We start from the raw sequence: 22,284 nt of genomic DNA, 5'->3' as shown, positions 1-22,284 counted from the left end.
TGGTTGGGTCGGTGAGGAAAAGATGATGGGGATAAGACGATGGGATTTGGATCCCAATTGGATCCAAATTATGAGAATACTAAGGATCCTCACATCCTAACAGTTTATTGTATATCTTGCGTTAGAAATTATTTTTAATTTTGTATTTAATATTAAACATAAATAGTAATTAACGAAAAATAATTGCAAGATATACGATAAAACGGTTAAAATGTGAAAATTTTATGAAGCCTCAAAAAGAGAGATGGTGGGCCGACGAGAAAAAGACAATATGGCGGGGTCAGAGAGGAAAGAGAAGATATTTAGTAGAGTAAATTTACGAAATTACCATCGCAGACGAATTTGCGGCAGTTTAACATCCACGGTATCACAATCCAATAATTGTCGTCCAGGTCCAGGGTCCTAAAGTCAAACAGTAAAGCAATTCCATTCAATTGGGCCCAAGGATTCAAGCATCCAGATTCGCACACGTGGCGTCCTGTATGCTTTCGTGGCCCCACCGCTGTCTCCACTACTCCACTCACTCCACTAGTCCACTACCCCTTCCGGCTACCGTGTGAAACGGCAAGCAGTCTTGCTTTAACCAGGGTTTCCGAGCACTACCATCTTCTCTTTTTCTTGTTTTTCTTGGCTTCTCCGGCACGACGACGACGTTTCACCTGGGGTTTATGCGGCGGCGGAGACAATGGAGAAGATACAGGCGGAACTGAAGGAGGCGGAGACGAAGCAGAGGAGTCTGAGCAAGGCGTACGAGTGCGTACACGCGCAGGCGACTGCGCTTATTATCTTCGCCGTGCAATGGAAGGATCTGGAGGAGCACTTCGAGTCGACTCGGTACTCGCTCGAGTTGCAACTCCGGGAACTCGCCCGTCGCGAGACGGCGGTCCAGGTGCGGTACGGGGAGTTGGAGGCGAAGGAGATGAAGTTCAACTCTGAAATCGAATCGAAAGCGGACGAGTTGGGGGGGCTTCAGAGGCTGATCGACGAGAAGGTTGAGGATGTTATACAGAATAAGAACCACTTGCACTCTCTCCAGTCATTGATTCAGGAATGTAGCAATGAGGTTGTGGTGCAAGAGACGAGATTGATGGAGGCTGAGGGTTTTGTTGTGGAGAAGAAGAGGGAGTGCGATTCGATTGAGAGGCGGGTTGAGCGGAGGCAGAAAAAATTGGATTGGGTTGAGAGAAGGGTGGAGGAGAAGTTGAAGGTGGCGGAGGAGAAGTCGAAATTGGCTGAGGTGAAGGCGGAGGAAGCGAGGGGGTTTGAAGAGGCGTTGGAGAAGTGTGTCGAAGAGATTGAGTTGAAGAAGAGGGAGTTGAATGAGATTAGGGGGTTGATTGAGAAGCGCAAGGAGGAGTTCAATTCGATAGGGGAGCAGATTATGGGGGCGGAAGAGTTGATGAAGGTCCAGGAGGAGCAGCTGGGTTTTAAAGAAGAGAGAATTAAGGAGGCGCAAAGGGCGGTTGAACAGTGCGACAAAGAGTTGAAATGGAGAGAGAAGCTGATTACGGAGGCGGAAAGGGCGGTTGAAGAATGTGACAAGGAGTTGAAGCTGAAAAAGGAGAAACTTGTTGTCATTGATAAGTCATTAGTGGAGTGCTCGAATGCGCTGGAATCAAGAGAGAAAAAGATTAGGGAAATAGACTCGAAAAAGGATAAAGATTTGTGCTTGCGTGAGAAATCATTGGAGGAGTGGTCCTGTAAGCTTGAGTTTAAAGAGATGGAAGTTAGATTGGGAGAGAGAATTGTCGAGTTAAAAGCTGGGGAACTCCAAAAGTTGAAGGAAGGCGAAAGGTGTTTGGAATCTGTCTCGCAGGTACTTAAACAGAAAGAGAACCGACTTCAAGACCTTGACGAAGAGCTCGAATTGAAGCAGAAAGAACTTGATTTGATAAAAAAATCCACTGAAGAACGCGCCAAAAACTTGGAATTGAAAGAGAGGCAACTTGAAGATCAGACCAAAGAGCTTGAACTGAAGCAGAAAGGATTTGATTCGATAAAAAAATTCTCTGAGGAACGCACCCAAAACCTGAAATCGAAAGAGAATACTAGTATTCTTCTTTCTCATGTGAAAATTGAGCAATTTGAACATATCCCTGCCAACAATGTTGTTGTTCCTTCTACCTCAAGTAACCAGTCCAGCGTCAATATGGATGGTAGAGGCTTGCTGTTGTTCATAAATGAGCATTTGAAGACATATGTTCTATTGGGTAGTGAAATCTCAGCTGCTCTTCAGGCGTCACCAGACCCGGCAAAATTAGTTTTGGATGCTATGCAAGGTTTTTACCATGCAAATTCAAGTGCGGACAAAAGCGAGTGTGATTTTGATTTACGCATTACTAGGATGACTTGTAGCCTTTTGTTGGAGAATTTAAAGAGTGTCTCCCCCCAAATTAACCCTGAGGTGAGAGAGGAAGCAATTAAGTTGGCAGGTGATTGGAAGGTTAAAATGAGGACGGACAATTGCTTGGAGGTTTTGGGTTTTCTGCGGCTTGTTAGTACATATGGAATCACCTCGTTTTATGATGCGAAGGAGCTTCAAAGTCTTTGTGCGATTGTTGCTAAGGATGAACACACAACTGAATTATCCTGGGCTTTTGGTATGACTGGTGAGGCACCTGGTAAAATCTTTTTGCTTGTTCATATTTATATCTAAATTTCTAATTTGCTTGTGTTGTCTCTTTATTTTATTGCATACATATATGAATGGTTTCCTGATTTACTTTGAAAAGTCGAATGTTCCTATTATGTTTCTCACCCTTGTTCAGTCAATAAGTAGAACTGTATATCAGCAGCAACGATGCCTTTTAAGGGCTCGTTTGTTGTCCATAGAAGATGAATTTTTCACTAAGGAAACTTATCTCTTCCGATTAAGAATGGAAAATTTTCCTATTCGACATGCCTTAGAGTGTCTGCAGTTTAGAGCAGGATTGTTTACTAGTCCCTTGAGAAATTTTTGCAACGGTTGTCATATTTTGCAAAGATGACAGATTATCTTGCAATTACGTAGTGTATCTAGTTCTCTTCTCTTATCTCAGAAGAATCTCTTCTTTTACCATTTCATCTTAGATTTTATTCCAAAATAGTTTTTTTTTTTTTTTTTTTTTTTGGGAAATTAATCTTATTGCAATTTTTTTCATGAACTTCATAATTGGTCGTTTATAGCATGCGTCAAGTTTTCTTCTCATTTATCTCATCTTCTTTTGATGCCATTTCATCTTAGATCTTCTTATTGCACATTTTACATATACTTCCGAATTGGTCTTTTAGGCCATCGTTATCTCCAATTTCCCCATAATACCATCTTATGCTTGCAAGTTTGCAAAACAAGTACATTTTGCTTTGATAGGATTCTGAAGTGATAGCTTATGACCACCACACCCACACCACACCTTACCATTTGACTCAAAGCACGACAGGACACAATGCTCTGGATACATTTGATATGTTACATTTGGAACTATTCACTCTCTAACCTGCCCACTGCATTTTCTTGTTTCGTACCACAGCCAAAATTGAGGCCCCAGAATCTTTACCGGCAAAAAATGCAGAAACTCGTTCTTCTCCGAATCTTCAGCTAACTGCCACCAGAGATGCTAGTGCTACTCATTTGCAGGGGTTTTTAAATGAGCTTTTCAGTAGGGATCGTTTGACACAGACCGAAACTTGGGCTGCTTTTCAATCGTCATCAGAACCAGAACCAGAAAAGTTTGTGATGGATGTGATGCAAACTTCTTTTGATAAATACTCCAAAATAGAGGATGCTGGTTTTAAAGAAATTGTCATGGCAAATTACATTTCACTACTCAACATGCTGATGAGAATTAAACCGCATGTTGGACATCATGTTAACAAAGATGCTCTAAAGCTAGCAATCAATTGGAAATTGAAAATTGGTGCCAGTACCCAACCCCTCGAGCTTTTGGGTTTTTTGCAGTTCATAGCTACATATGGACTGCTTTCCATGTTTAATAGAGAGACTTTAGTGTTGCTTGGAAGGATTTCTCAGCAGAAGCAGGCGCTAGAAATATGTCAGACGCTTGGTTTAGCTGATAAGATCCCTGGTAAGTTTATTAAATTAATTTCTCTGTGTGGTAGTTACTCAAATTAGTTTATCGGCATGCTATTTAAATTCTCTTTAAAAATTCCCCAAATTTGGCCATAGGTATCAGTCACTATAAGTGTCCCAGATGCCATTTTTGTGCCCCTTAGTGTGATAGTTACTTTTTGTTGGTTTTATACTGCCTGAAGGAGCTGATGGCTTGGGTGTTATTTAACGCTTTATAGATGATTGAGATGGTAGCGGCTTCTGTCCTAAATTCCTAATCCATTCTCTCGTAACCAAACTAAGCTTTTAATATCACCATGCAATGTGTGAAATACAAAATCGTGGATTAAAACTTTTTTCAGTCTTTCTTATTTCTTTCCAATTGAAACATACACAAAATTGATAGCAATATTAGAGAGAGAAGAAAATACGTTGATAAAAAGAATAAGAATGAGAAATTTTCTCTTACACATGAAAGAACTTCATCTGTTCATCCCTGTTCTTCAATGTCAAGAGTGAAGCTTTCTCAACCTTCTATAATCTTTCTTCCTCAAGATATTAGACCCCATCCTACTCTCTAGCCCTTTTTTTTATTGGAAAGTAGGACGTAGGTCATAATTTTGAAAAGAATGCTGCAATTACAAGCTCGAAAGACGGTTTTATTGAGAGACACATGTTGGACCGGTAGCTGTTTGATTTGCTGATAAATTTTGCAATCTTGGTGGATTAATCTGATAGGTAGTTTTCTGTTTCTATTCAAATCCTTTTGTGAAAAGTGCAGGGTTACAAATTTCCGGAGTATGATGATGCTTGTTCTCAAAACAAAGGGATTCCAAGTTGCTCAATCTTTTTCTTCCACTCAACAAATAATAGTTTCACAATTTACTAACAGTTGCCAGGGTTTTTGAAAACAGCAATGAAAATTAGTATGCAATTTTCGGTTGACAATTCGACTTCTCAGTTTTTATTTCTTTGTCATTCCTAGTTTTCGCATTATTCTTTTCTTTCCCTAATTGGGTATATTGCTTATATGTTTTAAATGGAAAAAAAATGAAACAAAAACTTAAAATTGTTCGGAGCCACAGGATCTTAATATGACACCTGTATGATGAGGTTTAAAGTTTAGGTGGGTTAGGAGAAGATAGATTAGGAGAGAAGCCGCTCCTGGGATTAAGAAACCAACAGTAAGTACGTCATATGAGATGGGTAAATGTACAATAAAGTTAAGCTATGAAGAGATTATCTACATAATGATCTTTTTGGCCTCAGTTAATTCCCCCGACGTGTATATTTTCATTAATTTGATATCTATATGGGAACAATTATCCTCTCTTACGATTTAGAGTTCCTGAGTTGGTGTTCTTGCTCACTGGTATTTTGTGTTTTCCTTGCATAATTTTGATTCTGCTTTAACTTGCATCTTTTTCCATCTTAAATTTTTTTCCTCTTGTTAATGCATTTGTCAACGTTACCTTCTTTATGTTTGGGTGGCACTACTATGATATTTTCGTCTTGAAACTTCTTTGGAGCAGTTTTGATAAATCCTGCAATTCTGTTTTATATGCAACAGAAATCATTCGGGGTCTTATTGAAAAGAAGCAACTAATTGAGGCCGTTCGATTGATTTGCCCGTTTAAGTTAATTGAGAAGTTCCCGCCAGCACCACTCTTGGAAGAATTTGTGGAGAATGCGAAGTTGTTGTGCATTCAAATGAGCAAGAGACATAAATTATTTTCTGAAAGGGTAACCATTGTATTTTCTTTCGACATCCGATATCTTCAATGTAAATATACATTTACTGACTCATACTTTTTACCTTTGTTCACAGGATAAGTGTGTAAACGACCAGATTGCTGCTCTTAGAGTTGTGATTCAATGTATCAAAGATTGCAACCTCGAGTCCGAGTACCCTTCCAGGTTCATTGAAACACGAATAGCTCTTCTGGAAAACATGAAGAAGAATCGCAGACGCCAAATGACATCTCCTCCCTCCAAGGTTGAACAACAAGGGAAGAAAAATTCTCGAGTCTCCAAGGTTGAGGGACAAGAGCAGAAACAGTCTCCTGCCTCCGAAGTTGAGGGACGGGAGCAGAAAAAGTCTCCTTCCCCTAGAGTTGAGGGACGAGAGCACATCAAACCTCTTGCCTCCAATGTCGAACAAGGGGCAGAAAAGCCTTTTGCTTCCACTGTTGAGGGACAAGAGCAGAAAAGATCTGTTCCCTCCCAGGCTGAACCAGAAGAACACAGAAGAGGCAAGAAACGTCAACCCAACACTTTGCCTCGCCGCATTCAACCACCACAACAACGTCGAAATATGTATAATCAGACATCTGCTTCCCCTGGTACATCCTATTCATCACCACTAATCACCCCAGGCTATCGGAAGCCAGGTCCGTTGCCTGGGGAGAATTTTCAAAGCCATGCCGAATCGTGATTAGACCGAGTATGAACCTGCTATACGTACTAACTAGGAAAGACCACTGCGTAACTCTGAAGTCCCGTCCTAGTTCGCAATGCTGCTTACGGATACCTTCCTCGTAATGTACCCTTAGTTTTTATGGTGGCACTATAAGTTGGCAACTCGTTGTCTTCTGTAAGTTGCACTACCACTATTTAGGAGAGGCGACATAATCTGACCTGACTATTGTAAATACCCTTTGGCATAGATAGTGTTGTTTTTGTTTTTTTTTTTTTTTTTGGGTCCAAACTTGACTTGGAGTTGTATGTATCCACAACCTTATTGCTCGTTTTAGAGTGTTTTTTGAATGACTGAAAATGTTTTGGTGAAATTAAGCGAAGCACCATGTATTTGCTTCTTGCAGGAAGCACCTAAAGGGTTTTTTCATGATCCATTTTGGATTTTTACGAAGGATTAGTTCTTAAAATATTTTTACAAAAAACATTTTCAATTATTTTAAAAGCACTTACAAAACAAGTCTTAATGTTTTCTCACACTAGACTAGCTATAACAATGTGGTTCGATTTTGCCACAATTCGTCTTTGACGAAATTGAACCCGTAGATCTCTCACTTACAAGTGAAGAGGAATATCACTACATTGTAATAATAAGTGACGTGTTTTGTTAACACATGAACAACTCCTTTCTTTCTCACGTGCACAATATGTGACTTTGATTTAGTTGTGATTGACAAAAACTCCACGGCAAAAATCATTGAAATGCATTCATGTTGTGCACCACAACTTAAAACACCAAATTAAGAGAAAAAAAAAATATGGGAACTTTAACGAAAAGTTTTTAGTACTTGTTCATTTTAATGAAAAATCACATTTTTACATTAAAATATCAATTCTGATACTATTTACTTTACCCTTTATTTTGTTAAAACTTAAAATTTTCAAGCTCTTTTCATTAGTTTGCTTAAAAAAATAAAAGTTTTTAGGAATGAGATTAAAATGAACGGAAGTATTTTGGAAATCAAAAACAATTTCACCCAAAATTTTTTTAAGTCATTTTAAAATAACTTTTAAATAAGCCCTGAGCTTTCTTCACGTATTGCTCAGAGGACAAAAATTCATTTATCGAGCGTGCGAATATGAAATACAAGATTTTTATCCTTAAGGTTGGGTTGAACAAAATCGACATTTTAATTTGTCAACAATATTCAAATTATTATTATTATGAGATTTATTTAAATTTCGAGATTGTTATCAATCCATTATCCATTTACAAATTTTGAAATTTAAATCCGTTCAACAGGATAAATATTAGCATGGTCGTGGTGGGAAAAATGCAGTCAATTAAATGACTAAATATCCTTTCCAAAAAAATTAAATGACTAATAGAGGTGTATTCAATTAGGAATTTGAGAGATTTTAATGGATTTATCCATAGATTTTTATGAAATTTAACCGATTCGTAGAGATTCCATGTAAAATTTTAATTTAATTTCCTCAAAATCTAATGGGGAAATGTGAGATTTGTAGATGCTTAACTACAAAATCTTAGCAGTTCCCTCTAATTCCTCAACTTTTCCAAATTCTTTAAATTCTAATTCTAATTGAATACACCTGGAATGTTGTAAATTTCTTTAAAATTCTAATTGAATACACCTAGATTTCTAAGGATTTTAATAAAATATCTTAAAATCCTAATTGAATACACCTTAAATTTCAGAGAATCACTTAAAATCTTGATTGAATACCCTAAATTCATTAAAAGAATTAAAATCCCTCAAAATCCCAATTGAATACACCCCCTAAGCATTTGAGAAAGTTGAGGAATTAGAGGAAATTGGAGAGATTTCGTAGTGTATTTTAAGTATCCACAAATCTCACATCTTCCCATAAGATTTTGAAGGAATTGAATCAAAATTTTATATGAAATCTATACAAATCAATTAAATTCCATAAAAATCTCTCAAATTCTCAATTGAATACATCCCCTAAATATGAAAGAAAACAATACGAACGAAATAGTTGGACACGTGGCAAATTGCATGCATTGGGTGTCCCTCCTGTAATCTCTGAAGCATAACACGTGAACACAGTAGTTGAACAATACACAAACGCTCTCTTTTCTCTGCGCTCTCGTTACTCTGTTTAGGGGTTTTAAGAAACCGAACCTTCACAAAGGCGGGAAAATCTCCACACGGCGCTAGGGTTTCTCTTCGCCTTCTTCTTCCAGCTCCGCCACTTCTTCCACCAACCGTGGCTGCGTCCGCGCGGTTAAATTTTGTAACTAGGGCAAAGAATGGACAAGATTCAGGCGGATTTGAGAATCTCGGAGGAGAGGCAGAGCAGCCTCTGCAGAGCGTACGAGAGCTTGCATGCCGAAGCGAACTCCGTCGTTCTGTTTTCTCTGCAGTGGAAGGAGCTCGAGGAGCACTTCGAGTCGACCCGTAGCGAGATCCGGACCCGATTACAAGAACTCGAGAACCGCGAGAAGGAGATGGACGATCTTGGGAAGCGGCTGGAGGCGTCAGAGTTGAGATTCGACTCGGAGATGGCAGCCAAAGCTTTGGAATTGCGTGGAATCGAGAAGTCGATTGCGGAGAAAGTGAAGGAGTATGAATCAGGTAAGCTCCGCTTGAAATCGGTTGATTTGTCGATCGATGTTAAAAAGAGGCAAGTTTCGGAAGTTGAAAGCTTGGTTAGAGAGAAGGAGAGGGAGCGGGATTCAATTGATAGATGTATCGAAGAGCGGAACAAGATATTGAATTGGTTTGTGAAAAATGCGGAAGAGAGGTCTGTGGAGATTGAGGCTAAAGAGAAGGAAGTGGAAGAGGTCAGGACGGTGTTGAGCAAGTACGGAGATGATATTGAGTTGAAGGAGAGGCGGTTAAATTCGATTATGGAGTCGATTGAGGAGCGGACTAAAGTGTATGATTTGAAAGAGGAGGAGATTAGAAGGGCGGAAAGATCGATTGAAGAATGTGACAAGAAGATGAAATTGAGAAAGGAGAAACTCAGTTTGATTGAGATATCGATCAAAGGATGTGAGGAAGAGATGAAATCGAAAAAGGAGAAACTTAGTTTGATTCGGAAGTCATTGGCTGAATGCTCTAATACACTGGAATCCAGAGAGAATGCAATTAGGGAATTGGAGTTGAAAGAGAGGGATTTTTGTTTGCTCAAGAAACCAATGGAGGAGTGGTCCTGTAAACTTGAATATAAAGAAAGGGAACTCTGCGGATGGTTGGAGAAGCTTGAACTGAAAGAAAAAGGATTTGAGCAGAAACTAGAGGAACTTCATTTGATTGATAGGAGGGTTAATGATATCTTCGATAACGTTCAGTTGAAAGAAAAGCATTTGGATTCACTCCAACAAATGATACTTGAACATGAAAAGCGTTTGGATTCACTCTCCAATGGACTTCAAGTTAAAGAAAGGAAACTTGAACTACAGGCCAGAACGCTTGAATTTAGGCAGAGAAAGTTTGATTCTATTCGTAAATCCGCTGAAGAACGTTCCAAGAAAATGGCATTGGAGAAGAAGACTAATATCCTTAATTCTCAGGTGAAGATTGAGCAATTGGAACATAATCCTGCTAACAATCCCTCTGTTCCTTTGCCCGCAATTATCCAATCCAGCATCAACATGAGTAGTAAGGACTTGCAGTTGTTTCTGAACGAGCATTTGAAGAGACATGATTTATTGGGTACCGAAATCTCAGGGATTCTTCAAGCGTCATCAGACCCCGCCAAATTAGTTTTGGATGCAATGCAAGGGTTTTACCCTTCAAGTTTGGTTGTGGAAAATAAGGAGTGTGATTTTGACGTGAGCGTTATTAGGAGGAGTTGTATTCTTTTGTTACAGGAGTTAAAGAGAGTCTCACCGCAAATTAATCCTCCGGTGAGGGAAGAAGCAAGAAAGTTGGCAGGTGACTGGAAGGATAAAATGACGGTGGCAGTAGAAAATGGGTTGGAGGTTCTGGGTTTTTTGCTGCTTATTACTACATTTGACTTGACCTCCACGTATCCTGAGAGTGAGCTTCAAAGTCTTCTTCTTGTGGCTGGTCAGCAAGCACACGTTGCACAGGCTACTGGATTGAGCCTTGGCATCTCAGATAAGGCACCCGGTAAGCTTTTTTCTTTTATTCATATTTATATCTGAATTTTAATTTGTATAATTCTCTTTCCCTTATTTGAATATGTTTCCGCGTTAGATGGAAAAAAGGGAAATTGAATGCTTATAGTTCTTGCGTTGTAGATTTGCTTTATACTTATGCATTTTCGAGTACAACCGTAGAGTGTTCATTTACTTTAAGAAGTTAATAAGCAATGAGTTTTAAGCATATCTCTAAACAAGAGATCCTTTTAGGCCTAGTTGTATTCTGCAAAGAAGTGTTTTTATTTGATTTTTCCTAAATACTTTATCCCGTCTCCTAGTCAGAAAATCGTAATAGTTGCTGTGTGGTCATTTTATAACTATGTTGTTAGAGGCTCCTAGCAACTCTTGTCCATGTTTTTTTCTACTGATTTATTTCGCCGTGATCTCAGTGCTGGTGCCAAACACATGGTGCTCATCAGTATATCATTTCATGATTTTCATCCTTGATGCTAAATTATATTTTTAGGCAGTCACTTTCTCCAGTTTCCGCATAATACCATCTGATGCTTTGGCATTTATGCAAAATAAGATTTATGCCTGATTGGTATGCTACCACCACCGCACCTTATCTCTTCACTGAAAGCACAAGTGGCACGGAATGCTATAAGTATCTCTTTTATTTTGGTACAGAATGATATAAATATCTTTCAGTAAAATCTTAAATTCAGAATTACCCTCGGTAACCTATCTACTACCATTTTTTGTACCTTACTGTAATTGCATAGAGTGCAGCATAACCTCTGTCAAAATTGTGGAACCTGAATCTTCACTGGCCAAAAGTGAAGCAACTTTATCTTCTCCATATTTTCAACCAAGTGCCACCATTGATGCAAGGACTTTGCAGGGGATTTTAATTGAGCATATGAAACAAAATCATTCAATGCAAAAAGAAATGTTGGCTGCTCTTCAAATGTCATCAGACCCAGCAAAACTTGTGTTGGATGTGATTCAAACATCTTTTGCTCGATACTGGAGTAGAGGAGAGGTTGCTTTAGAAGAAACTTTCATGTTAAGCACGATCGACCTTCTGGAGGAGCTAATGAGAGTCTCTCCGAATGTTGGACCTCATGTGAAAGAGGATGCAATAAAGCTAGCGTGCACGTGGGAAGCAAAAATGAAGGGCAACACTGAAAATTCATTGGAGAGTTTGGGATATTTGCAGTTTTTAGCTACATACAGATTGCTTTATCGTTTAAATGAAGATGAGATCAAAAAGATTCTTGGGATGATTTATCAGCATAAGCAGGCCCTAAAAATATGCCAGACACTCGGTTTTGTCCCAGGTAAATTTCTTGAAAATTGGCTTTCATAGTGTGCTGTTTGTGGTCCACTTACTATTGCTCATTTATTTCTTGGAATGGTATTTAATTTCTTCTGAACTATGCAATATTTTGGCTAAAGTTTTTAACAACATTGTCCTAGATGTCATAGATTAGACTCATAGTTATATTGTGCTCTAGTTATATTTGGGTTCTTGAATAGTTATCTTCGGGTTCTTAAACCTAGTTATCTTGGATTTCGTATTACACTGCCGCCAGGAGCTACTGGGTATTAGCAAATGGCTGGATAATGACTTAGAAACCGAAGATAAACTTCATGAGACGAGATGAGGGATAGGAAAATGCATGACAAAGTTAAGTAAAATCTTGTTTAGAGATTTCTTTTGGCTGGTTTCGTCTGGATTTGTTCTACATTGTAAGCTCATGTTTTTCGGGAGCTCTGTAAATTTTTGCAAAAATGTGTTTTTTGATTGGTTCGGAATTTAGTTTGTGGAATTATCCTCTCCTAGATGAGAGTATCGTTTAAACATGTGTTTTCTCACGGAACTGTGTTTTCCGGCTTAGTTATGATTGTTATTTCTTTTCCATCTTAAATATGATTTCCTTTGTTAATGCATTTGCTCATTGAGTGCAGTTCTTTTTTTTGAAACGTCTCTTGACAGTTTGATGATCACGCAATTCCGTTTTACATGTAACAGAATTTGTTAAGAAGCTAATTGAGAGGAAGCAACTTCTAGAGGCTGCTAGACTTATTTGCACCTTCAAGATAGCTGAAAAGTTCCCCCCGGTACGGCTTCTAAAAGAATATGTGGAGGGTGCAAGGAAGTCTTGCAGGAAAATGTGGAGGAAAAAGAAATCACTTGATGAAAAGGTACTTTCACTCTGTTTTGGACCGTCTGATATCTGCTTCCTAAATCTAAGCGATCCAATTTAAATGCTTATCCGGCAAGGCTTACTTTTGCTCACAGGAGGAGGTTGTAGACCATTTAATAGCTGATCTAAGAGCTGTGACTCAATGCTTCCAAGATTACAACCTCGAGTCTGATTACCCATCCAAGGGCATCGATATGCTGATAGTTGAGCTGGAAAAAATGAAGGAGAACTGGAGACGTTGTGAGCAATCTCTCGTGTCCAAGGTCGAGCAAGAGGTGAATGAACCGTCTCCTGCCTCCAACGTCGGACAAGAGGGGGAAAAAGAGGACCAGTCTCCTTGCCCCAAGGTTGGACAAGAGGAGCGAAAAGCTTCTCCTTCCTCCAAGGTCGGACAGAAAGAGAAGAAATCCCCTCCTTCCTCCAAGGTCGGCGAGGAGGAGACGAAACCGTCTCCTGCCACCGAGGTCCGAAAAGAGGTGAATAAAGTGAAGAAACTGGTGAAAAAAGCGAAGAAACTGTCTATTGCCTTCAAGGTGGGACAAGAGGTGAAAAAGGTGAAGAAGCCCTCTCTTGCCTCCAAGGTTGGACCAGATGATAAAGCGGAGAAGAAACCGTCTCTGGCCTCCACGGTTGAACAAGAGGAGAAAACAGAGAAGAACCCATCTCATGCCTCCACGGTCGAACAAGAGGAGAAAACAGAGAACCCCCCTCTTGCATCCGCGGTCGAACAAGAGAGCAAAACGGAGAAGAAACCATCAGCCTCCAAGGTCGAGCAAGAGGAGAAATCAGAGAAGAAATCTCTTGCCTCCAACGTCCAACAAGAGGAGAAAAACGAGAAGAAACGCAGTGCCAGTGCTTCCGACTCCACATTTCAACGGCAACAACGTCAAAGTAAACGTCCTCGGACACATGTACCAGCAGCTACACCGTACCGAATGTCAACCGTCCCTCCTGCCTACATGTACATGTTCTGGCCCAACCCTCCTACATATGGCTATTATTAAACCTAGTACGAAGAACCAGCCATGCATGCTAACCTTGAAGAACCAATTGTGCGTGCTGATTTTGATTTTTGCCACCCTCTTGTGGCTCAGTTGTTGAAATCTTCACTTGGCTTTTTTGGATCCAAGAGTTTTGGAAATCTTTGACGTAGTTGGACTAGTATTTTGAAAACATTAATATAGATGTTCAATGTTTATAGACGAGTTCCTTGCAGCAGTATTTCAAGTTACTCACGTACAAGAATACGTGCCAAGTTACTCACGTACATGAATACGTGTGAAAAAGTTAAAACGGTGGAAGTATGTGATTAGTTTGGAATATTGCTTCAATACTTCCTGGTATACAATGATATATTGCCTTCAAGGATGGTCACTTAACCTTAAATTTGATATTAAGAGTTCGGATTAAAGCATTTAATTCTCCAACCTTGGTATCAAATTACAAATTTAAGGATACGTGACTACGATTCTTGGGCAAGTGGGGTTGGATGTGGCCCTAGCTAGGCCCATTTAATTCTCCAACCTTGGTATCAAATTACAAATTTAAGGATACGTGACTACGATTCTTGGGCAAGTGGGGTTGGATGTGGCCCTAGCTAGGCCCATATGGATTACTGGGTTTGAGCTCGGGGTTTTTGCACCGAGTGACAGAGAAAATTAAGAACTTGTTTGAAAATGCTAAAAAACAGTTAAAGTGCTTACGTGCTTCTTGCAGAAAACACTTGAAGTGCTTTTGAAACCTAAAAATATTTTATCTAAAAACATTTTCAATCATTTTAAAAATACTTACACGAGCTCTAAACCCCCGAAGTTTCTCTCCATAAGTTCTCATAATCGTTTGTTATCAACTTATCATCATTAGCCCTCATGTTTAACTAATTAGAGGGTGGTGGATTATTGTTAATCTTTTATTCAGGATGGACTTGCATGGCACAACCACCGTCATGTTAGCAATTTGTACTAATGAAATAAGAACGTTTAAGTTTTTATCTACGTATCTTCTTTTTATTAGTACGAAACATCATGTTTTGGCATATTAATTTCATAGAGAGTAAATTGTAGTAATGGTCTTTTAACTTTAACTCAAATGAAGCAATAGTCCCTCAACTAAAACTTCATTACCATTGGTCCCTCAACTCATCAAAACATGCAGCTATGGTCCCTCAACTAAAAATCTATTATCATTGATCCCTCAACTTCTATCCAACTGGAGAAATGATCCTTCAACTTCTATCCAACTGGAGAAATGATCCCTCAACTTTAAACCAATTAGAGCAATGGTCCATCAATTTTATCCTAATTGTACCAATGATTATTTCAACATAATTTATTTTGACAAAATTCTGACGAAGTTAACGAAAATGACCATAGTTACACGTTTTGTTGATTTGATAGACCCTATTTGTAGCAATAGTTACACGAAAATTCTAACAAAATTAACGAAAATTACCATAACTATACATTTTGATGAGTTGAAAAACTAATGCTAATAAAATTTTAATTAAATGATCATTCCTCTAATTTAATTAAAATTGATAAACCATTCGTTCAATTTACTCTTTCGTATACAAATTGTTTTCATAGCTCATTAATTCACAGAGACAAAAATTTCCTGTTTGGTGAATGCTAAGTCAGCCCAGCGTACTGAAAAGAAAAAAGACACATTTATATTATCTCACTGAAGAAAGAAACCTTCCAGAAAAGCTGGCAATCGGATACAAACAATTTCCAATATTTTGGTGCGGACCCACCGATATCAGATCTCTCTTGTTTTTTCCCTTAAATATGTAGTACTAGACTACTGGTACCCTCTCTCTTTCGTTTCGTTTTGCCATTTTTGTGCAATGTACTACTCTCTTCACATTGCATGCAAATTGCATTTACGGCGATGAGTTTACTTTTTCTTTATGCAATAAATTAATATTTTTAATGTTTTAATCTCAATTATTGATAGTAAATTTACGAGGGAACATTCATTCTTTCATCGTTGAACAAATAAGATAATATTTATGCAGAGGATAGCCCTATTAATTTTTCGACCGTCAGATCGAATGAATGAAGAAGATCAAGGGTAAAAAATTATAAGGATGTGTTGGAGGTAAAAATGAGTGTGTGAATAGCACTTTCATATGCATAAAACGTCAAATATAATAGTTTTTCATCTTTAACGTTGATAATATAGTTACGCGTGTCATTGTTTTTAGTATTTAAATGAATATTTATTCGTTAGGTCATGACTAAATGAGAATGATTAACAGACGATTAAAAACAAATCCATGTATTTTATAATGATCGAGTTTGTAAAGAGTGTTATTATGCCCCAAACTACATGTTTAATGTTTTCAAGTGTGACTTATATGCTACATTGCCAAATGTGTTTTAGTTGTTATAACTTTTATTTCCAAAGTCATTAAATTTTCTATTTTTAATTCTTTTTTGTACCACTTAATATTAAAGAAAACTTGAATGTTTTCACCATATTGATTTGTCATATATAATTTAGTTAGAAGGTAGTTGGAAAGGCAAGATTAGTACGTGAGTATAATAACACATTGTATAAGTTCGTTAAATGTGAATTAAAATCTCTAATACTTTTAACGAAACATTTTCGTTATCCAAGCGATTTTGAGGAGATAAATTTAAATTCGAAATCATGATCACTAATGACTGAAATATCTTCTCCAACAAAAGCACTTCAAAACGAGACCTTCTCAATAAATGAAAGAAAGAAAATTAGTGTTTGATTAAATGTTTTCATAACTTTGGTTGCTTGGTTAAACAGTAAATTCCCATTTTAAGAAGAGTGTATTTTTGCTCACTACCATTTAGTATGGTGTATGCTCATCACCTTATTTATCATCGTTAGATGAGTTTGAATTTTAAGATTTGTGCTTATCCACTACACGAATTTAGAAATTCAAATCATATAACGGTAAAAAATAGAATGGTGAGCATACATCACATTGGTGAACAAAAATGCTCATTTTTAAGAAATACAAAACAATAGAAAAGTTGAAAATGAAGGACACGTGTCAAATTTTAAAACCCTATCCGACTGTCATTTCAGATGTATGATCTTTGAGCACAGTATTGTATAGAATCATCTGTGTGATTCAGAAGCGTTGAACGACAGTGCCTCCTGACATCTCCGGTGCTCCACACAGGGCTTGGAGAAAAGTGACAGACACTTGCAGGCGCTGGTTGGAGGTTGAAGACGAAGAAGTCTGCCCTAATTTTTCCACAAAATCCACTGCTAGGAGAATCTGAAAAACCCAACTCAAAGGTATGTCCAATGGCTCCCTTTCTCTCTTTCAATTTGTGAGAAAATGAATAGGTTTTGTAGGGTTTGGGGAAAATTTACCTTCCATGGCAGTGATACCAAGCACAATGCTTTTTTCTGCTCTCCCTGTTACTCTGTTTGTAGGGTTTTGGGGAAAGGTACCTTCCATGGCAGGAGAGTTTTTTCAGAGGCAACCTGGATTTTTGTGTTTATTTTTCATTTGCTTGAGCTTTGTAATTGACTCTTCTTCGTGGCCGTGTCGTCTGTAACAAGTTAGGGTTTTTACAGGGGAAGGAAAGCTAGAATGGAAGATAAAGGTTTGAAGTTGAAAGAATCTGAGTTGAGGCAGGGAAAACTGGCCCTGCAATTTGAGGGCCTTTTGGACTGCATTGATTCCACCCGGGCCGAGATCCTTGGCGTATTCCAAGAGGTCCAGGATAAGGATAAGAAAATTGGAGTTTTAGAGAGCCAAGTCGAAGCCAAATCCGAGGAATTGCGTGGAATTGAGAGGTTGATTGAAAAGAGATCAAATGAGCTCGAATCACTCGAGTCCTCCTTGTGGGACTGTCAGTCATCGATTGAAGAGCACAAGAAGGAGCTTTCGGCTAAGTTGAAGCGGCTGGAAGAAGTTCAGAGATGGGTTAGTGAGAAGGAGAGGGAGTATGATTCGATAAAGAAAGGGATTGAACATGGAAGAAGTAAATTGAATTGGTATGAGAAAGCTGTGGAAAAGAAGTCAAAGTTAGTTGAGTCCAAGGAGGAAAACTTGAAAGGGGTTCTACGAACGTTAGAGATATACAATGAGGAAATTGAGTTTCAAAAGAGGCGATTAAATGAGATTCGGGGGTCAATTGAGGAGCAGAAGGAAGAACTTGCTTTGAAAAAAGAGCAGACTAAAGAGGCGGAAAGAAAGGTTGATCAATGTGACAGAGAGACGAAGGATAAAGAGAAGAAGCTTAGTACGATTCAGAAATCAATTGAGGAAATTGAATCAAGAGAGAAAATAATTGATGCAATGGATTTGAAAGTGAAAGATTTTTTCTTGCTGAAGAAATCCATGGAGGAGTGGTTCAATAAACTCGAATTGAAAGAGAAAGAATTCGAGTCAAAAGTTGCGGATCTTAGTTTGATTCAAAAGAGAGTGGATGAATGCATCAATGAGGTTCAGTTGAAGGAACAACATTTGGATTCACTTGAAAAATTGATTCGAGAAGGAAAAATGCATTTGGATTCACAAGAAAGGTTGTTAAAAGAATTATCTAATGGTCTTGAATTAAAAGAAACGCAACTTGAGCAGCGGCATAAAGAACTTGAATTGAAACAAGAAGATATTGAGTCGATCCGAAATTCTGCCCGTGCTAACAGTGTCATTGTTTCTTCTTCCACAAGTAATCACTTCAGCATCGATAAGGATGGTGGAGGCTTGCAGTTACTCATGAAAGAGAGTGTAAAGAGAATTGATTTATTGAGTAGTGAATTGGCAGCTTTTCTTCAAGCGTCATCAGACCCAGCAAAATTGGTTTTGGATGCAATGCAAGGGTTTTACCCTTCAAATTCGATTGGGGACAACGAGGGGTTTGATTATGATTTGACAGTTATTAGAAGAAGTTGTGTTCTTTTGTTACAGGAGTTGAAGAGGTTATCACCACCGATTAATCGTCCGGTGAGAGAACAAGCAATTAAGTTGGTGGATGACTGGAAGGAAAAGATGACAGTGGTGGTGGAAAATAGTTTAGAGGTTTTGGGTCTTTTGTGGCTTCTTACGGCACTTGAGTTGACCTCAACTTATGATGCGAGGGAGCTTCAAAGTCTTCTTGCTTTAGTTTCTCACCCAGAACATGCACCTCAACTGCGCCAGGCCCTTGGCATCACATACAATGCATCTGGTAAGAACTGTCATTTTCTTCTCAACTAAAGCATATATCTGTGTGTGTGTGTGTGTTACATGCGAGGGATTTTCTTCTCAACTAAAACATATATTTATATCTGAATTTCTTAAGAATGATATGCGAGCGTTTCGCATTCTCATTCTGATTCTGATTTTGGAATAATAACGGATGGGATATCAAAGTTGCAATGTTTACAATGATTGCATTGCGTATATAGATACTATTTACTATTTAAAGTTGACCTTTCTTAAAAAAATCTTGGCTCCGCCACTGCATAGAAGTGATCCCTGCATTAGCTGGTATTTGTTTAGTCATTTGGATAGTAACGGGCATGTTTTTAGTTATGCATCACACACCTCCTTTGGATCTAGCTTTCAACAGCGTAGAACACATTATGAGAGTGTAATAATAAGGTACACTCTGGGGTAGGCTACTTGTTCTCTGATATTGGCCAGTGGTGTAAATTTTCCGTATACTTCAAATTTGACTTTGAGGCTGTGCCTTTCTAATTTACTCAATATACCATCTGATATCTGAACTATGAAAAAAAACCATTTTATTATTTATCTTTTGGGTATTTTGTTTATATATATATATTTAGTGTTTCCCGGTATAATTTGACCCAAAAAGCTATGCCCACCGCCACATATTGGTTAATGCTTGAGTAGAAGCACAAATGGCACATAATGTTGTAGATATCTTTTGATACATTACATTCAGAATTATTCAGGTACTGATCTGTGTGCTGCCTCGTTTTGTTTCCTATTGCAATTCCATAGTATATAGCGCCTTGTCAGTCCCTGTCAAAATTGAGGAACCAGAACCTTCAACAGTCAGAAATGTAGCTACTTCTCCTTCTCCAATTCTTCAACTAAGTGCGACTGCCACCACAGATGCAAGGAATTCGCAGGACTGTCTAGATGAGCATTTAAGTGGGAATGACTCAGCCAATAACGAATTGCTTGATGTTCTACGACTACCAGTAGACCCGGAAAAAGTAGTTTTGAAGTTGATGCAAAAATCTCTTGATCAGTACTGGAGCAATAGAAATGTTGGTTTCATAGCCAATCTCAAGAAGACCTACATTCCCATGTTGAATGAGCTGATGAAAATCTCAACAAATGTTGCCCTCGATGTGAAAGAAGATGCAGTAAAGCTAGCAGCCCAGTGGCAAGCAAAAATGAGAACCGATGCAGAAAACTCGTGGGAGATTTTGGGTTTTTTGCAATTTGTGGCTGCATATGGATTGCTTTCTAGCTTGAGTGTAGATGAGACTGTGATGCTTCTTGGAAACATATGTCAGAATAAACCGGTTCTACAATTATGTCGGATACTTAGTTTTGCAGATAAGATCCCCGGTAAGTTTCTCAACAACATGGCATTCGTAGTGTGATGTTTGTATTCCATTACATTTCTCTTCAGTTTACAATATTTTGGCTATAGATGTTTGTAACTGTGAATACCTAGATGTCATTTCTGTGTCCGTAGTGCCAGGGTGATAGCTAGGGGTTGCTTACTGACTAAAAAAATCGTCTTTTTTGTTAATGCCTTTGTTAACAGTAACTTCAGGTTTGGGTGATGAAACTGTCATTTTTTTCCGAAACTGATCTGAAGCAGTTTGATGAACCTGCAATTTTGTTTTGCAGGTTTTATTCGGGATCTGATTGAAAGGAAACAGCTGATTAAGGCTGTTAGATTGATTTGCACCTTCAAGTTAACTGACAGGTTCCCGCCGGTAGTACTCTTAAATAAATATGTGGAGGATGTAAGGAAGTCTTTCCGTGCAATATGGCCGGGAAAGAGAACAATTTATGAAAAGGTACATTTACTTCTTCTTTACATCCAATAGCAATGCTTCTTTTTTTTTTTTTTTTTTTTTGTTTTTTAACGAAATAGCGATGCTTCTTAAATAGTTAAACCAAGGACTCCTCAGTGTATATATAATATATATTTTCCATGGCTTATATTTTTCTCACAGGATAATGTAATGAACAACCTAATAGCTGATATGAGAGGTGTACTTCAGTGCATAAAGGATCACAATCTTGAGTCCGAATACCCATATAAGGACATTGAATTGGAAATAGTTCAGCTGGAAAGACTAAAGGAGAATTTGAGATTCTTGCCGACGGGGATTGCCTCCAGGTGTGAACAGCAAGAACAGGAAAGAAGGAAGAGATGCAGTACTAGTTCTACTTCCCAGTTTCAACCACCAGAGAAACGTCAAAATAGAAGTCATCCGACAGCTCCTGCAGCAGCTGCTAGATCCTACACAACTTTCCGTTCGCAGTTAAATCCGTCATCTCAGCTATTTGGAAATAATGATGGACACCCTGGGCAGTTTAGTATGTTTGCCAACCACCATGAAACTGGTTGCAGTTTTGTTTCCGAGCAGTTAACTTCATCGTCTCAGCTGTATAAAAACCAGGGACACCCTTTGCAGTTTGCTATGGACCATGAAATTGGTGCTAATTTTGGTCCCATGCAGTTAAGGTGGTCCTCTCAGCTGGCTCAAAATTTTGGATTCCCTGCGCCGCTTCCTTTGGCTTCCAACGAGCATGAGATTGGTACTGATTTCAGTTGTATGCAGGATGCCGGATTATATAACTCTAATCAGTTCTTGCCCGGCACTCATGGTTTTGGCCGTAGAGAAACCTAGCAGGAAACCCTCCACACATGTAAACTTTGATGAACCACTTTCAACCCCAGTGTGCAGTTCTGATTGTAGTTTACACCGTCCTTATACGATTATAACGGCGTCCTTATGTCGCACGTAATTGTATCTACGACACGAATACGGTAGGTAGCCAGCCTGCTTTCTGTTTGTGGGTTGCACCACTTCCATTTGACTGACTCTTGTAGTATAGAAACCTGGAGATGGAATACAGTCCTTGACATGTTTAGAAAACATTATTGTGTGTGTCTTAGGATGTTGTACAAATTCTAGCTAGTGTAGTTCAAAGCATTTGGGGTGACTTTCTACGGTGCTCTAGAGTATTCTAGACTCCGAAGTTTTAACTGCTAGAATATTATTGACAAAAAAAATATACCGACCAAGATTTAACGGTTATAAACCCATAGTATAGGATACTTTGGGTACTGTTTGGTACATGGGACGAGACGGAATGTAGTGGAACGAGGCGTTCCGTCTCACGTTTGGTGCACCCAAAAATCGGGGAACACGTTGTCCCATGGAACAACTCGTTCCATCCCCGTGGAACATAAAATTATATTTTTTTGGACAACAATACCCCTCTTCTTTTTCATTAATTACATTGTCTACCTCCCTTTCTCTACCGTAACCTCCCTCTCTTCTACACTCCTCCTGTAGCCTTCTCTTCC

General features: G+C 38.6%; 3 protein-coding genes across 4 annotated transcripts; all 3 read left to right on the top strand.

The window, feature by feature from the left end:
• Positions 1-564: 564 nt before the first annotated feature.
• LOC137722955 (FRIGIDA-like protein 5) lies at positions 565-6,813 on the top strand. 2 transcript variants are annotated; one of them, XM_068462090.1, is made up of 4 exons: positions 565-2,609; positions 3,510-4,064; positions 5,619-5,791; positions 5,877-6,813. In XM_068462090.1, exons 1-4 carry the CDS (start codon positions 686-688, stop codon positions 6,480-6,482), a joined length of 3,258 nt encoding a protein of 1,085 aa, XP_068318191.1. In that variant the 5' UTR covers positions 565-685; the 3' UTR covers positions 6,483-6,813. The 2 variants fall into 2 exon arrangements, with proteins under 2 accessions (XP_068318191.1, XP_068318190.1); XM_068462089.1 differs by having other exon boundaries at positions 565-2,621.
• Positions 6,814-8,759: 1,946 nt separating this feature from the next.
• Positions 8,760-13,881, top strand: LOC137721910 (FRIGIDA-like protein 5). The gene is made up of 5 exons (XM_068460932.1): positions 8,760-10,587; positions 11,345-11,902; positions 12,598-12,770; positions 12,868-13,269; positions 13,318-13,881. Exons 1-5 carry the CDS (start codon positions 8,760-8,762, stop codon positions 13,774-13,776), a joined length of 3,420 nt encoding a protein of 1,139 aa, XP_068317033.1. The 3' UTR covers positions 13,777-13,881.
• Positions 13,882-16,943: 3,062 nt separating this feature from the next.
• Positions 16,944-21,786, top strand: LOC137723734 (FRIGIDA-like protein 5). The gene is made up of 5 exons (XM_068462928.1): positions 16,944-17,056; positions 17,342-18,939; positions 19,722-20,300; positions 20,589-20,761; positions 20,921-21,786. The coding sequence occupies exons 2-5, from the start codon at positions 17,358-17,360 to the stop codon at positions 21,599-21,601; spliced, it is 3,015 nt and encodes a 1,004-aa protein (XP_068319029.1). The 5' UTR covers positions 16,944-17,056; positions 17,342-17,357; the 3' UTR covers positions 21,602-21,786.
• The last annotated feature ends 498 nt before the right edge of the window (positions 21,787-22,284 follow it).

Source organism: Pyrus communis, chromosome 17 (genome assembly GCF_963583255.1).
Source record: "Pyrus communis chromosome 17, drPyrComm1.1, whole genome shotgun sequence".
Lineage (NCBI taxonomy): Eukaryota > Viridiplantae > Streptophyta > Magnoliopsida > Rosales > Rosaceae > Pyrus > Pyrus communis.
The sequence above is the reverse complement of the archived record's forward strand: the minus strand, read 5'-3'. Positions and strand labels throughout refer to the sequence as shown.